Raw genomic sequence first — 18,466 nt, 5'->3', positions numbered from 1 at the left:
ACTTAAATTTTGCACATAATTTACATGTACATATATAACTGCATTTTGTAATATACCTGCCTACAATTGTCATTTGTATATTGTCATTCACTATCTACTTATTTGTATTTTTTATTCTTTTATTATGTGTTTTATGTTCTGTCGCTGTCATTCTGTTGTACTGCGGAGCTTCTGTCACAAAAACAAATTCCTCGTATGTGTAAACATACCTGGCAATAAAGCTCATTCTGATTCTGATTCTGATTCTGAAAACATGACATTTAATTTACTCCTAGAAATGTGATTAGGCTAGTTTTGGACTATTTTTAAGCAGCAATTGAGCAGATTTTTTTGCAAAAACCTGGCACCCCTGCATCACCTACACAAACAAGTTCGGTGAGTGAGAACAAATTCAGTAGTTTTGAACCTCGACTGTCACATAGATCTTTGATAAGAATTAATATATATATATATATATATATATATATATATATATATATATATATATATTTGGTTAATTCATTAAAAATCGGCAGCTAAAAAGTAACTAGAAACTAGAACTCTGAGTAGTTTTTGAGAGGAGAACTTTAACTTAAGTACTGTTTTGACAGCAATACTTTTACTTGTAATTTTGTTTTTGTTTTTTCATCAATGTAACAGTACTTGTACTTAAGTACACATTTTCAACTATGATTTGGATATTTACAGTTCTACATATAAATAAAAAAAAAACTTACAATTGTCCCCTCTGTATCAATTATGGCCACTCTTGTGCCCCCAGTTGAAAAAAAGACAATGCCTGACTCTAATGGAAATGTTTGCAGTGTGTTTTCAGATGAAAAGCTGCACACTAAATCGACCCATCTCCTAAATATGTCTTCTGTAAGAAGCTGAGTTTGAATAGAAGTTCGAGTTGTGACTTAAAAAAAAAAACTGTGATAAAATGTGATAGCTGATATAGTTTGCCTGCCTATTAAAAATTAGTCCCTAAGTTCTTGAGTAGATACTTGAATGTGTTTAGATGTATATGTACATTTGTAAATCACCCTCCATGTTTATTCTGTAATAGTTTGCTCTGTTTTATTATTGTACTGCCTTTAATCACTTTTAATTTTAAATTCAATTTTAAAGTAGAAGACTTTAAAATTTTTACCAAACTTTATTTCATTTCTGTTTTGTACAAGAACATCCAATACACAGTTACAACTTAAATGAACACCTCAGCTAACAGTTCCTACGGGTTTGGACGAACTTCAGCATAGTTTTTAGGTACATTAGTGAAGCGAACAATTTTTATTTGGGCGGCACTTGCGTTGATGTCCCGCCACATATATTCAGGAGAGAGCAGTTTACTAGGTTTGTTCAAAAGGAAATACTTGTTCAAGTGTGACTCCTCTTGCCATACCGCCTCAATGGAGCTTGCAGCATCAATGCTCATCTTCTCCCTGCAGGTTTTTGTGAGATGATATACATCCTCCAATGAACCACCAAATGCACCTCCAGCGTAATAATAATCACCTTCCCCAGCTGGAATGTATGCTTGAGACTTTGGACTGCGCTCATATGTGAATTTATCCCTTGAAGTATCATAGAGCCAAGGATGTATCACGCCTACCAGACGACCCAAAGACTCCACACCCCAACGGCCATAGAACTTGGTATCTATGTCCAGGCAGAAGATATAGTTGGCCTCACTGGCCAGTTCACTCTCTATCAGTTTCTCCAGTTTTTCCATCCTGCTCATACTGATGTCCTGCCATCTGTTCAAACTCTGAACCTTTAGAACTGTCAGACTACGGTTTTCACCCATCTTCACTTCAGGAACTAATTCTGGTTGATCTGTAAACAAGTAGTAATGCACTCGAAATCCAACAAAGTAATGCTGCTCAGCTGACTCCAGAAAATCTTTGACAAAACGAACGTATCTAACAAACAGAGAAAACAAATACAGGGAGCTATATTACTCTCTAAAAATTTTTTAGGTTAAATACAACCCAGTGCTGGTTGTATGGACAAATGGGCAACCGGCTAGTTTAGACAACTGCGGGGTTTGTCCATATTTTACCCAGCAACCCAACCGCTGGGTCAAAACGACCCAATTGCAGGTTTTGTCTATATTTTACCCAACACAGGGTTGTATTTAACCCTGCATTTTTTTTAGAGTGTTAATTTATCCTTTACTCATTAATATTTCCAGAAACAAAGAAAACAGAGGAGGGGAAACGAAATGTACAATACAATACAAGAAAAGAAGTATCATGAAAGCTTACTTTCCCAAAGCGAAGGCAGTGGTTGCGATGGTGAGATTCTGTTGTTTGTAGATCGAGTCGATCAGTGTGGAGTCAAATGTTCCCTCCCAAATGATTGGAGCTGACCATGAAGTCACAGAAGCAACATCTGTCCGACTTCTTTAAAAACACACATACAACACTGTAAATCAATCTATTTAGGAGTGGAAATGGGCTATAAAGGTTGATACTATAACATAATACTCACCCTACCAATGCACTCTGCTGGTTGTACAACAACCTGTTATAAAAATTAACGAGCAGAAAGAACAACAGAGATTTGATTTGTTCAAAGAGTCGATACACATTTAAAACATGGGTTTCCTATTTTTTTTATTATTATTTCCAACTATGACCTGAAGAATCATCGTTTAACTCGTTATTACTGGTCATCTGAACAGATCAACAAAAACAACCATAAACCAATAATATATTTGTCCTAAGCATCTGTCCTTTTTAACTATGGATCAACTTAAAAATAAAGTCACTTTTAAGAAGATGAAGTTTTACTTACCCTGGTGATGAGCGCAATCCAAAGGTATTTTGCTTCCATTCTAGGCTGATAATAACAAAGTCAAACCCTTACATATCTGAATTAGATTATGCTGTGTTTGTGATTTTGAACATGAACATGTACATAAATACTAGCATGTGTGTGTATGTGTGTACTACATCATTACTCACTTGGTGATGCCTTGTTCTGTTATCTGCTGATTGCATCTTGACTTCCTTGGGTGGATGATTTCGTCGGTGCCACCACTTGCAGATTTTAATGATAACAGTGAAAAGAACTTAAAATGCTCCCTCAGACTTGATAGTACATATAAGAATAATACAAATCTGAAAAGGGTCTACTTTTATGTGTACACTCAAAATATCAATAAAACATTGAAAAATGAAAAATAAAACAGGGTGTGCTTGTGTTTTTGAACATGAGCATGTACATAAAAACTAGCATGTGTGTGCATGCAGTTGCTCCTCATACTTGATGATGCCTTGTTCTTTCATCTTCTGATTGCATCTTAAAACAGTAGAAATAAATAATTCAGTAATACAAACTTCTCAAATCAACAGTTCCCTTTCAAGGGAACTTCGAACTGCATCCTCTAGGGGTCACTATTTGGAACGGCTTGTTGTGACCCTTGTCTGAAGCATACGCTCAAAAACAGCAGCAACATGTTGGCCGGCAGCAGCCCATGACATCACTACCGGTGTGTGTATAGTATAATAGGTGCCGGGAGAATACGTCATCTTTTTCTTCATATTCAGTGACAGCTGCTTTAGATTGGTTTGAGTCTTATCTATCAAATAGGAGGATATCTGTAGAAATTGGAGAACCTTCATTATTCCCTAGGCCAATCACCTGTGGGGTGCCACAGGGTTCTATTCTGGGTCCAGTTTTTATTTTCTCTTTATATGCTTCCATTGAGCGTTTAATTTTGAGCGCCATAACATCTCCTATCAAATCTATGCAGATTATACCCAGCTCTACTTACCATTAGATTCTGGTAGTGAATCTGTCATTTCTCTACTAGCATGTTTAAAGGATATTAAAGAATTATCGAGATTGACCCAGATTATCCTATTTGGGTCTAAACCACAGATTGACAAATACAGTGGTCTCTTGGGGCATTTTCAGTCAAAGAAATTGTGAAAAATCTGGGGGTCATTTTAGATGCTGACCTGAAGTTCGACAAACAAATAAATTCAGTGGTCAGGGCTAGCTTTTTCCAGCTAAAGCGACTGCGAAAGTTAAAGCTCCTCCTCACCTTTCAGGATTTGGAGACTTTAATTCACACTTTTATTTACTCAAGGCTTGATTATTGCAATCCATTGTATGCTGGAATTAGACAGTCATCCCTTTTAATACAGTTACAGTACACGATTACAGTTAGTCCAAAATGCTGCAGCTCATTTCTTGACTGGGACAAAAAAGCCCTATACAGGCTTCTCTTCATTGGCTTCCCGTGAAACAAATAATTGATTTCAAGGTTTTAACATACATGTTTAAAGCTCTACATGGACTTGCCCCTAACTATACATCAGAACTTTTAAGTTTATATTCCCCTCAGAGATCACTCAGTCAGATCTTCAGTCCAGCTGTTTTTAAATGTCCCAAATTCTCGGTTGAAAACAAAAGGCGACAGGACTTTTTCAGTCTATGCTCCAAAACTTTTGAAAACACTACCCTTAATTATCAGAGCTTCTCCTACATTAAGACTTTTTAAAGCATCAATTAAAACATACCTCTTTTCTCAGGCTTATTCTTAATTTGGGTTTATCTTATGTATCTCTTAAATGCTAGGGGTTGTAATTATTATTATTATTTTATTTTATAATTGTGTTTAAATTATCTTGTTATGATTGGACTGAATACCTTCCAGCCCTGTTTTATTTGTGTGTACGTGCTCTGCTTGTGAAGCACTTTGGTTAACATTCTTGTTGTTTTAATTGTGCCATATAAATAAGTTTGACCTTGAATTTGACCTTGACTGTTTTGTTTTAAGCGTGCATTTCAGTAGTAAGAGCGATATCTATTCCCAAATTATGGTGTGTACTAGCAAGGTATTTAGAGTATGTGTAAATCCATGTCATCCTTATTTGACACTTGATGACACACATCTCTGTGTTTTTTGTTTGGGTGAAGAGCATGCACGCAATGTTCTTGAGGGGGAAAACTCTGCACACTTTCTGAAAACCTCTATGGTAAGGGTTACACGTTATTAATCTCGCTCCCTTTCAATTCAATTCAATTCAAGTTTATTTGTATAGCGCTTTTTACAATAAAAATCATTACAAAGCAGCTTTGCAACAATTTGTATTGTAAACGCACTAGCATGCCTGCTTTTGTCCCAACAATGGAAACGCGGTTGAAAGGGAACGTCTCAGGTTACTTGTGTAACCATGGTTCTCTGCAATGCTTCGGAAGGAAGCTTCAGACAAAGAAGTGGATGTCATGTTCTCCCGGTGCCTATTTATACTATAGTCGCATTGGTAGTGACGTCATGGGCTATTGCAGGATCACACGAAGCATTCCCCATAGCAACCCCAGAGAACGCAATATCTCATTCCCTACTCAGGCAACCATGGCTACATAAGTAACCTGAGACATTTTTGATGCAGCTCGAGTTCCCTGAATGGGAAAAACACATGCACTACATCTGCACTATGTTTTTCTTAATTCACTAGACTCACCTGCACTGGTTATTGTTCAGGTAAATGATCCTGTAAAGAAAGACATAGATCTGAATGAGATTATTTGCTTGTCATGTACACAAAAAATTCTGAGTAAATAAATAATTGCTTTATATATTTTAGAGTTTCCTGTCCCAAACCTATCATTTAGAAATCCTGAAACCTGAACCACTAAACCACTCTTAATATAATTCTCCAAAAAAAAAAAAAAAAATTAAATGGGTCATAAAATGCAGTTTTGGAAATGTAAAGTATGTTTGTCAAGGTTAGTTTATAAAGATTTTTGTCATTAATAAAAGTTGCATAAGCAGAATAGAGTGGCAATGCTATGTTAAATACATAGCATTGCATAGCATTAAGTCCAGCAGCGGTAATGTTACCAACTTTTGAGGAATAAAACCGCATTATTATCACATCAATTCACAACTCAAACACAAAGCAAGCCTCCTAATATTGTTACGTCCCGTGACTCAAAAAGGGGACGCAACAAAAACTGGGACATAAGAAAGCCAATTCGTAAAAAAAAACGTTTTATTTAGCTCAAACAAATATACCAAAACGTCTTAAGATAGTATTCAAAGTCAGTAATGGCATCCTAAAGATATGTGCGAGAAGGTAATATCCTGTGGTGTGGTCTCGTGATGTGTGCAAAAAAGAAACATCAAACTATAACGAAAAACAATCAAGTTGGCCGCCCGCTCTTCTGCCATCAAGCTTGCTTCTTATAAAGAGGCAAGGGAAATTGGGCACAGGTGTCACGGATGCAACCAGGTTACGGGGGCGGAGTCATCCGACGTCTACTGGAAAAAAGCCCAATGAATACCCAGGTCGTCACACTCCTCCCCTTAGAACAGGGATCTGTTAAGAATCCCTGCAAACAAACAAACAATTAAAACAAAAACAAACACCATACAGAAAAGAAAAAAAAAAAATTAAGTACCAAAGACAGCAACCAGAGCCAAAAGAGTGTTTTTTTTTTTTTTTTTTTTACACCAACTTAAGCCTCATTCATAGGGGAACGTGACAGGGCGTCTGCCACAACGTTTTCAGACCCTCTAATGTGCTTAATATCAAGGCAATAAGCCTGAAGAAACAAAGACCAACGTATCAGCCTTTGGTTAGGACAGTGAAGAGAATTTAAAAACGTCAAGGGGTTGTGGTCTGTATAAATAACAACAGGTTGACTTGAGCCAACATAGATGTCAAAATGCTGTAACGCCCAAATCAACGCTAAAGCCTCCTTTTCCACCACGGAATAATTTAGCTGGTATGAGTTAAACTTGCGCGAAAAGAAGCTGACAGGCCGAACAACCCCCTGTTCATCAGACTGTTGGAGAACAGCTCCAGCTCCAACCTGACTTGCGTCAACCTGCAAAGAGAAGGACCTTTCAAAACAAGGAGCCGCAAGGACAGAAGACGAACACAATAGAGACTTAACATTTTCAAAAGCTAGCGCACAATTTGACGACCATATGAACTTTGTTTTGGTTTTCAAAAGATCGGTAAGTGGTGCAACAACTGACGAAAAGTTACAGCAAAAGGAACGATAATAACCCACTAAACCCAAAAACCGCATAAGCTCTCTTTTGGTAGTAGGCGCAGAGTATTCTTGAATAGCTTGAACTTTTGCATTTAATGGTCGAACTTCACCACTTCCGACCACTTTACCCAAGTATGTCACAGTGGCCCGAGCAAAATCACACTTGGCTAAATTCACAGTCAAGCTAGCTTCCGAAAGGCGCATCAAAACTGCATGCAGACGTTGTAAGTGCAAATCCCAACTGTCACTGAAGACAACCAGATCATCTAAATACACAGCACACCCCTCAAGGCCTGATACCACACGATTCATCAGGCGTTGAAAGGTGGCAGGAGCATTTCTAAGCCCAAAACTCATTACTTTGTAGGAGTAAAGACCTGATGGTGTAATGAAGGAAGAGATTTCTTGAGCTCGCCGAGTCAAGGGCACCTGCCAGTAACCTCTTAGCAGGTCAAGTTTAGTTACATACCTAGCTGAGCCTACCTGGTCAACACAATCGTCCACCCGAGGGAGTGGAAAACAATCAGGCTTTGTCACAGCGTTTACCTTTCGAAAGTCTGTACAAAACCTTACAGACCCATCAGGTTTTCCTACTAATAGACACGGAGACGCCCAGTTGGAACACGAAGAAACTGCAATATCATTTTCTTGCATATACCTAATCTCTGCTTCCATCAAATCTCTTTTTTCTGGTGACACACGATAATAACGCTGTCTGACAGGGGAAGCATTACCCACATCAATATCATGCTCAACCCAATCTGTTCGAGACGGCGTATCTCCAAACAACCCAGGGAAACTCCGCAAAAGTGCACTCAACTCCGCCACCTGCGAAGGAGACAAGTGGACCAGATCATCGTTTAACCTTTCCAAAGACTCAGAATTATTTAAACGTCCACGTAAAATACCATCATCTGGTTCTTTACCCTCATTCTCCATTTGCCCGGAGCAAAACCCAGCTCCAACACCTGAAACAGCAAGGAGAGCAGAACAAACAGGGTTTACTTCCCCATTAGACTTCTCATAATATGGTTTCAGTAAATTCACATGATATAATTGAGTTAACTTTCTCCGAAACGGAGTGAAAATCTCATAATTTTCATCACTCAATTTACGCTTCACCACATACGGGCCTTCAAATTTTGCCTCGAAAGGAGAAGATGGCAAAAGACGTGACACAAGAACTTGGTCTCCTGGCTCAAAAACACGACATTCCACCTGGCGATCATACAACCGTTTCATGCCTGCCTGTTGTTTTTTTTGTTGAACTCTGGCCAATGCTCTAGCCTCAATTAACCTCTGTCTAAACCCATAAACGTACGACAACAGATTTTTCGGTGAGTCAGAAATTTTGACGGAACTTTGTAACACTCCCACAAGCCCACGAACTTTATGACCGAAAACTAAATCATTGGGACTAAACCCAGTGCTTTCGTGCACAACCCCACGTGCAGCCAGTAGTAACCAGGGCAAACCCTCCTCCCAATCTCTGTCCAACTGCACACAATAAGCACGAAGAAGAGACTTCAACGTTTGATGAAATCTCTCCAACGCTCCCTGGCTTTGCGGATGATGCACACTAGCAAGATTATGTTTGATTTTAAGCTGTTTTAAAACCTGTTGGAAGAGATGAGAGGTAAGGTTAGTACCCTGATCACTTTGAATGATTTTAGGAATGCCAAAAAATGACATGAATTGTGACAAAGCTCTTACAATTGATCGCGATGTAATTGTTCGCAATGGATAGGCTGAAGGAAAACGTGTAGCCAAACACATGACCGTAAGCAAATATTTGCTTCCCGATTTTGAAGGTGGCATAGGGCCCACGCAATCAACTATGAGATGTTCAAAGGGATTACAATCAGCAGAAATCGGATGTAATGGAACTGGTTTCAGTTTTTGATTTGGCTTACTGGTTACCTGACAAACGTGACATGACCGTATATAGGTTGAAATATTGCTCTTTAAATGTGGCCAAAAAAAATACTGCAAAACACGATCATAGGTCTTACGCACCCCAGAATGCCCCGACTTTTCGTGTGCAACCTCCAACACGCCACGCCGAAATTTTGTGGGAACCACTACCTGAACAATAGGATCTCCCACAAAATTCTCACCATGAGGACTCCATTTCCTCAACAATAACCCATCTTGTACAAAATAGCCTCTAGTCTTATCTGATACATCGCCATCCTGAAGTGCAGAGGTAAACAGCTCATCCAAAGTGGAATCTAACCGTTGTTCTTTACTCAGGTCATCTGCAGACAGAGGAAAAGGCAGAGAAGACAAATCAGGTACAGGCAAAAAAATGTGCTGTGCCTTTAGCTCACTTCTTTCTTGAGGCTTCAAATGCTCCATACTTTTAGCCATAGCGCGAGTTACAACCCCCACAGGGTCTACCACCATTTCGTACTCACTCAACTCTCCACTAGATGAAACCATAGGAGACGGAGACGCATTTGGCCACACCTTATCTCCTGCTAATTTGTTTCCCAAGATAAGGTGTACACCCTCAATTGGTAAAGCAGGACGCAAACCCACTACTACTTCCCCAGTCACTAAGTCAGAGTGAAGCTTAACCTTATGAAGAGGAACTGTTAATGTATTTAAGCCCATACCTCGAACTAAAACACTATTACCAGTTTCAGATTGCACTGAAAACGGCAAAATGGACTCTAAAATGAAAGAATCCATAGCACCTGTGTCACGTAGAATTCTGACAGGAACTTCAACTCCATCTGACAATGACACTCGACCTTCTGTAATAAAAGGAGCATAAGTGGACAAATAATCATTAAACAGTTTATCCTCAGACTCAGCCCCACTAGAATGAACAGAATTTGCCACTGCAGCAGGCTTAAACTTATTTACGTCAATCTGTTTATTTTTCTCTTTAAGTATAGGGCAGTCCCCTTTCCAATGGCCTTTTCCCCGACAGTAATTACATATTTTAGACGAATCAAACTTCCCTGAAGAAAAGTATCCACCCTGAGAACCAGCATATGTAACACGATTCGCGGCAACTTCACGTGTTCTCCAATCAGCAGCAGTGTTTTTATGAGTGAGCACAAAGTCATCAGCCAACAATGCTGCCGCCTCAGGAGACTCAATTTTGTGCTCACTGATATACATCGCAATTGGATCAGAAACGGAAAGTTTAAACTGTTCAACTATAATCAATTCCAGCAGTTCCTCAAATGTTTTGGCCTTTAGCGATGCACACCAACGAGTAACATGTCGTCTTAAATCTTGCACAAACTCCAAATGAGTCTGTCCTTGCTCCTTTTTACAAGACCTAAAACGTTGTCGATATGTTTCTGGTACACACTCATATGCTTTCAAAACTGCGAATTTAACGGTTTCATAATCTCTACAGTCATCTGTACTCAAAGCAGCAAAAGCTAACTGAGCCTTACCGACCAATACACTCTGTAGTAACAGAACACAATCGGTTTTAGACCAACCTTGTAACACCGCAACACGTTCAAACATAGTAAAGAAAACATCCGGATCAACCTCATTAAATTTAGGAACAAGTTTTAAGCTTTGATTCAGTGGAAACTTCTCACTCTGACCAACAATTGACCCAACGTCACCAACTTTACCTTCTTCAATGAGCTTCAGTTTTAAATACTGCAAGTCCATCCTTGCTTTATCCAATTCTATTTTATCACGCTCCGATTTCTGCTTTATTTTCTCATGTTCCATTTGTAACAATAATAACTCTTTTTGCTGGTCAAAAGTTAAAGCAGACTGTGTAGTCAAACTTTTTACATGCTGGTCACTTTCACTCATTTCAGCTGTCAGAACTTTCTTATCAACCAGTTTATTCCTCAGCTCAGTTTTAATACTACTTTCTTTTATTCTCTTATCGCTAAGTTTTACTTCATAATATTCAGCGATTTTCAAAAGTTGTTCTTTTGTACACTTATTTAACAACACGTACGACGGCGATTCAACAAACTGGTCAATATCAGCCATAAGCAAATAAACCACAGACTGAAAGTATTCAAATGTGCAATCAAATACTTGGAAATTAGCCCACTATCTAACTCCCAAAAATCTACCTACTTAACTAAAACCTAAATCTTCATGTGGATACTGGCGGGGGGAAATTAAGCACACAAGCCCAGTGGGTGGAACTGCAACTGGTTAAACCAGCGACAATTCTCAACACCATGGAAATGCTCCCGAGACAACCGCTACTACCCGCGTTCACCACAACTCTATAACAAAACCCGATATGTTTCAAAGGAAACACACCGCTAAACCTACCAGGGATAAATTCCAAGTCAAAACAAACACTATTGCACAAAAGAAACTTACCAGTCGGAGGATTCAAACGACGACCAAACAACTAGCTACACCAAACGCTTTCAGATGTCCCAAAGCAGCTATCATGACGTAATTATTCAAATTGGGATCCCCCAAACGTCACGACCAAATAATTTCCAATCCCCTTTAAAGGAATAGAAAACAACAAAACAATCCAAATAATCAAACATATTCAACTAAGGCATAGAATTTGCCTAAGAACGGACGAGCCCCCATTTGTTACGTCCCGTGACTCAAAAAGGGGACGCAACAAAAACTGGGACATAAGAAAGCCAATTCGTAAAAAAAACGTTTTATTTAGCTCAAACAAATATACCAAAACGTCTTAAGATAGTATTCAAAGTCAGTAATGGCATCCTAAAGATATGTGCGAGAAGGTAATATCCTGTGGTGTGGTCTCGTGATGTGTGCAAAAAAGAAACATCAAACTATAACGAAAAACAATCAAGTTGGCCGCCCGCTCTTCTGCCATCAAGCTTGCTTCTTATAAAGAGGCAAGGGAAATTGGGCACAGGTGTCACGGATGCAACCAGGTTACGGGGGCGGAGTCATCCGACGTCTACTGGAAAAAAGCCCAATGAATACCCAGGTCGTCACACATACCCACTCAATACCATCCCAAAGAACACTAGAATGATGATAAAATTCTGACGGAGCAGCATTATTTTTGCATAGTCATGTCCACAGACTGATGAAGCGTAAGTGAGAGCAATAAAGCAAGAGAGATATAAACCAAGGAAGGAGGCAAAATAGACGGATGAGGGTGGAGCCCTGCATTACAGAACAATAAATGAGTCTCAAAATGCAAACTTGATTAACACTTTCAATGCCAGATTTCTTATAATAAGCCTGAAAGCTTTCAATTTATTCATAGGAAGAGAATTATTAGAACTCCCTTTTTACTGATGTATATTCTAGTGCTGATGTATATTATGAATATGTGTTTGTGATTTTAAACTAATCAGATGAAATAAACAAAACAAAAACAATAAATGAAAACTTAAAAAATAAACCTGGCTTGACAGCTTTTGACAGTGAAACTGTTAATATTTTATATATCTAGAACTGTTATTAATTACAGTTCTAGATATATAAAAATATAAATATTTTTTTGCAAGGTTTGAGGCACTAAACAGCACCCGTGCTGAGAAAGCAGTTCCCCATCAGCAAGAAAAGATGCTTTGCCTGGACATAACTGATGTGCGGAAGTCTCTGAGGAGGGTAAACATCCAGAAGGCTCCAGGCCCTGATAACATACAGGGGCGAGTGCTCAAGGAATGTGCAGACCAGCTGGCTTGTGTTCTGACGGATATTTTTAACATCTCGCTAGACCAAGCCATAGTGCCATCATGCCTAAAGACCGCCACCATTATCCCAGTGCCAAAAAAATCTTGGATCACCTCTCTAAATGACTACCGGCCCATCACACTGACTTCCATCATAATGAAGTGCTTTGAAAGGCTGGTCAAAGACTACATCATCTCTAGACTCCCTCTCACGCTTGACCCCTTTCAGTTTGCCTACCGGCCAAATCGCTCCACTGAGGATGCCATCTCCTCCGCTCTACACTCGAGCCTTGCACATCTGGAGGAGAAGAACACGCATGTTAGGCTGTTGTTTCTGGACTTCAGTTCAGAGAAGAGGTGGAGCAGTTGGTGGGCTGGTGCAGAGATAACAGCCTGATCCTGAATGTCGACAAGACCAAAGAACTCATTGTCGACTTCAGGAAGAACCAGCCCAGCCATGCTCCACTACTCATCAACAACATAACCGTGGAGGTGGTTAGTAGTACAAAGTTTCTGGGGGTGCTTATCACAAATGATTTTACCTGGTCTGTAAACACTGCATCACTGGTGAAGAGGGCACAGCAGCGGATGTACTTCCTACGGAGGATGAGAAGAGCCCATCTGCCTCCACCTATCCTCACCATATTTTACAGAAGCACCATAGAGAGCATCTTGACCAGCTGTATCTCAGTGTGGTGTGGAGGCTGTAGTGCCTCTGACTGGAAGGATATGAGAAGAGTGGTGAGGACAGCAGAGAGAATCATCGGCACTTCTCTCCCCTCCATTCAGGATATTGCAGAGAACCGCTGTGCATCTCGGGCCAGAAAAATCTGTAGCGACTCCTCTCACCCCCATTATGGTCTGTTTATTCTGCTGGCCTCCGGAAAGAGGTTCCTCAGCATGCGGTGTAGGACCACCAGGTTCTATAACAGTTTTTTTCCCCAAGCCATCAGACTGTTGAACACTTAAACACTTTGTACTGAAACTGTGGCCTATGCAAACGAAATTCCGTTCTGTACACACTTGTTGTATACTGAATGACAATAAAAGTCTGTCAAGTCAAGTCAAGTTAAGTCAACTGCCAGGGGTCGATGTAAAAGCGCCAGTGGGTAAATTTTTCCCACACACATGACTGTATTTATATAGCTAAAGAACATATTTCACTGTATTATGCCCCTGTCTTCACAAAGAGGTTTCTAGAGTCATTAAATATTTATGTCTAGTCATCAATTATATTTTTCTCCTGTTGTTTAAAGTTTAATTAAGGCCTTTTCTATGCAGGCCGCTAATCTCTTTTCATAATAGTCAATATAAGGTACAATAGATAAGATACAAACAATAACAATTCTGCACTGACAACGAGAATAAGAAGGAAGTAAATAAAGAAGGAAGTAAGGACACAAAAGAAAGTAACGTGTTTTATTACTCTGAGAACTGCCAACTGGAGAGTAATGTAATTGGCGCCAGGAAACATTGTCAAAGGATCATTTCACCACCCCAAACTTTAAGTAGATCTTTTAATGACTATGTAACTTGATAAATAAGCTACAAGGCTATAGCTAAGCTAGCTAACTAACAAATTTTTATGCAGGAAAGAGTGCCTTAATTTTACCATCCCATATCGGACAATATGTACACCATTAGAGATTTTTTTAAATAAGATTTTAAAAATTTACATTTATTGGATTAATCCACACACACATCAGCATCATTCAACATTCATTTATGTAACATTTAATTTCCTTTCTATAAATGTAAGAAAAGGACCTTGTGACAGGGTGGTAACTGATGTGTTGGGGTGGTTCACTGTAACAGTGTGGTTATAGACAAGTCATGTTGTACACCATATGTAAAAATAGTTACTCATCAGTGATAGGCCTGCTTCTTTTTCTCTGCTTGTCCCCATTTATTTATTTATAATCCTTACTCAGAATCAGAAAGAGCTTTATGTAATGAATAGTACACTGAGGCGAGCTTAGTGAGAACCCAAGTGCTGCTTTATTCAAAGTGATCCCAACATAAAACCGTAATCCAAACAATAAACTTGGCTTGGCTCGGCATGAACAGACATAGCATGTGCAGACTTGACATAAACAAAACCACAAGCTAACCAACAGGTTACTGGGACAATACTCAACAAGAGACAATGGCAACATGAGGGCTGCTAAAACAAAACAGTAAGGGTCACATGACACGAATCAACCAATGAAGGCACATGTCTAACTCAGCTGGATTTGATCGTTGTTGATTTAGCATTATCTTGGATTGTCTGGTTCTTCAAAACACTCCCCTGAGAACCAATATACATATATATATTCCTTTAAGACTTCACTTGTTGATAATTGAACATTGATAATTTTTACAGATCTGTCTGTGTTTATTATGTAGTTGTAGAGAGAGTACTGTGTGAACATTGGACAGTCAACTTAAATTTCATGGTACAATAAAGCTTATGCGTTTTAAAAATGTTTTGCAATCATTCACTTTTTGCAAATGCATACAGTATATTGCATACAGTCTGCTAACTCTGACTAGCAGAGTCGTCTGCTGAGACAGCTTGAAAGCTGCTGCGGTCGAGTTTCTTCAGAAATGTGGTTTGAGCTGCTGATGGACAGACAGGTTGTGCGTAAGTGCTTGCGTTGGTATTTGTTTGATGTATGTTGAGTTTGTAAGTGAAGGGTTTCATCCTGTCCTGTTATAGTAACATCACATCACATCACATCACATCTTTTTTTCACATAGTTGATCATCTTTACATATAAAACTGTTAGGTTAACAAATAAGCTTTTAACTATTTTTAGTAAAGCCATTGTTGTTAAGTAATTTCTTTTATACAAGTTAAAACAGGATTGTAACCTGATTTGTTTTAGAACTCTTGATACTGGCCGTGTGTTTTCTAGAAGCACATGTATGATCATGCAGAGGTATGAAACGAAAGAAACAACTGCAAAAGGGTTCATGTTACTTGAGTTTATTTTTTCCTTCTTTTTTTATTAAGACTCTTCACGATTTAGCCATCTGTTAGCCTAAACGGTGAATAGCACATCATCTCCAAATCTGGTTGAAATTAATTCTTAAAAAATTTTAATTTTATTTAAAGCTATGCTGGTCTTATACTGTATGGGTAGCTTTTTTTCAACATCTCAGGAGAAATTCAGTAAATGAGTTCAGAAGCTAATATATTTTGTTTCCCCTTCCACATGTCAAGTGATTTTTAATATTCTGAATATGATGATGAAATTCACCCAGCTAAGGAGTTTCTCAGATTTAATGTGGATTCAAACACTGGATTGAGGTTTTTATATGTAATTGGACAAAACAAAATTATCTATATTTCCAGCTATTAGCTAATTGAGATCTGAAGAAAATTTCTATCCCTTGGGAGCAGAAATCATTTACTCATATTTCATTCACGAATGTAAAATACAATTTAACTGAATGTCCAGCTTAAACATTTGAAAATCAGATGAGAAAACATCTGAAAATCACTACAGTGGTCCACATTTTCAACTCTTCCTGCACAACTGCAAGACTGCATTCCACTTTTTACGCCCTTCCCACATTAACCTTCCTCCGTCTCGATGACTTGTTGAAAACAGAGATACTTTGTGCTTCCCATAGTGACGCTCAGTGTATGCATACTTTATTACAAATGAAGTGGATTAAATGCAATATTTGTCAAATATACTGACGTCTTGAGATGTTCTCATGTAGCAACAGAAACACATTTCAATGTTCTGCTCAATATAGTGTCAAACTTTATCAATATTTAAATATGAATACAGTGCCATGGGGGCTATATATATATATATATATATATATATATATATATATATATATATATATATATATATATATATATATATATAAAATTATTTATTTTTTTTTGATAAATGAGACAATATAATATTATGATTGTGAATCTTGAGAAAAAGTGTTTTTAATTTTATAAAACATAGAAAAGAATATCACCAGCATTAGTGCAACTGAAGATTTTATAAAACATAGAAAAGAATATCACCAGCATTAGTGCAACTGAAGTTTTGGGAATAAAAATGAAAACGCTCATTGTCAGAGAGTCTAGACAATAAGTAATAAAGGGAATTGTCATTACAGTTTTTTTTTTCAACTGCTAACAAGCGTTTACCAAAACTTATAGTACTTTATCTAAACTCAACACAGCAACACAACCCACATAGCAACATTGTGTCGGGCCAGATCCGGCCCACATCTGGCACCCGTGGAAAGATGATCTGGCCCACATGCAGCGTGGAATGATGGCCCTTGGAACCGCTCCTGTTTGCCAGATTTGAACCACAAGCAGGCCATAGAAAAGCCACATGTCAGCCAAAAGTAAAGAAATTAACCAGAACTGGACCTTATCTGAGCCACAAAATCTGTGTCTATATTACAAATGAAGTAATTTCAGCCTTAATAAGCCTGTTAACAAGTAGAATCACTGAAGGAAAGAAGAGAACAAAAAAGAGATGAGCAGAAACACAAGAACTAAAACTGACTTCAGCCACAACCTTAGATGAAATCAATTGAAGATAAAAGAAGACATCAAATCTCTGGAGATCTCACCAGAGGAGGATTAAACAACTCCACAAACACCTTTACCAGCTTCACTTATTACTAACCAGACTGACTTTATTTCTGTTAGACATCCACAAAAGTTTTTATTGAGAATTAACAAAGGTTTAACTCTAATGTGTGTCACCATAACAGTGATTAGTGTTTTCATTAGTTGGGCTCTTAACACTTATTATATATTTTGTCTTTTTTGGCTGCTGTGACAGTGTGTTTGTTAAACACATTTGCGGCATCAAAAAAAGAAAGTGAATTGAGGTCAGGTGATGGTGGTTACACAACCCAGACACTGTAACAGTACCCCCCCCTCTACGGAGCTGCTCCCAGACACTCCACGATAAACACAACACAGAGACCAGGAGGGAGGCGGACAGGTGGAGGCTCAGGGGGAGGGACGGAGGGCCGGAAAAGCAAAACATGGGGAACAGACACCAGAAGTGTAACTGCCAGAGTCCCCCAGGGTGGAGCGGATGACCACCACGTCCTCGTGGTCGACATCGGAGTCCCCCAGGGCGGAGCAGATGACCAACACGCCCCCGTGGTTGAGGCCGGAGTCCCCCAGAACGGAGCAGCAGACCACCCAGTGACTTGACTAGGCTCTGGAGGGTCATCGGTGCCGTCTCCTCCGCTCTACACTCGAGCCTTGCTCTATGAGAAGAGTGGTGAGGACAGCAGAGAGAATCATCGGCACTTCTCTCCCCTCCATTCAGGACATTGCAGAGAACCGCTGTGCATCTCGGGCCAGAAAAATCTGTAGCGACTCCTCTCACCCCCATTATGGTCTGTTTATTCTGCTGGCCTCCGGAAAGAGGTTCCTCAGCATGCGGTGTAGGACCACCAGGTTCTATAACAGTTTTTTTCCCCAAGCCATCAGACTGTTGAACACTTAAACACTTTGTACTGAAACTGTGGCCTATGCAAACGAAATTTCGTTCTGTACACACTTGTTGTATACTGAATGACAATAAAAGTCTGTCAAGTCAAGTCAAGTTAAGTCAACTGCCAGGGGTCGATGTAAAAGCGCCAGTGGGTAAATTTTACCCACACACATGACTGTATTTATATAGCTAAAGAACATATTTCACTGTATTATGCCCCTGTCTTCACAAAGAGGTTTCTAGAGTCATGAAATATTTATGTCTAGTCATCAATTATATTTTTCTCCTGTTGTTTAAAGTTTAAATAAGGCCTTTTCTATGCAGGCCGCTAATCTCTTTTCATAATAGTCAATATAAGGTACAATAGATAAGATA

General features: G+C 38.9%; 1 protein-coding gene across 1 annotated transcript; it reads right to left on the bottom strand.

The window, feature by feature from the left end:
• Positions 1–1,125: 1,125 nt before the first annotated feature.
• LOC127988020 (histo-blood group ABO system transferase) lies at positions 1,126–12,064 on the bottom strand. Its single transcript, XM_052590515.1, has 8 exons — positions 11,941–12,064; positions 5,463–5,492; positions 3,253–3,288; positions 2,952–3,026; positions 2,782–2,826; positions 2,476–2,508; positions 2,250–2,387; positions 1,126–1,904 (listed from the first exon to the last, which is right to left on the bottom strand). The coding sequence occupies exons 1-8, from the start codon at positions 11,997–11,999 to the stop codon at positions 1,214–1,216; spliced, it is 1,107 nt and encodes a 368-aa protein (XP_052446475.1). The 5' UTR covers positions 12,000–12,064; the 3' UTR covers positions 1,126–1,213.
• Positions 12,065–18,466: the final 6,402 nt, after the last annotated feature.

Source organism: Carassius gibelio, chromosome B22, assembly GCF_023724105.1.
Source record: "Carassius gibelio isolate Cgi1373 ecotype wild population from Czech Republic chromosome B22, carGib1.2-hapl.c, whole genome shotgun sequence".
NCBI classification, from domain to species: Eukaryota; Metazoa; Chordata; class Actinopteri; order Cypriniformes; family Cyprinidae; genus Carassius; species Carassius gibelio.
This window is presented reverse-complemented; position numbering and strand designations above follow the sequence as displayed.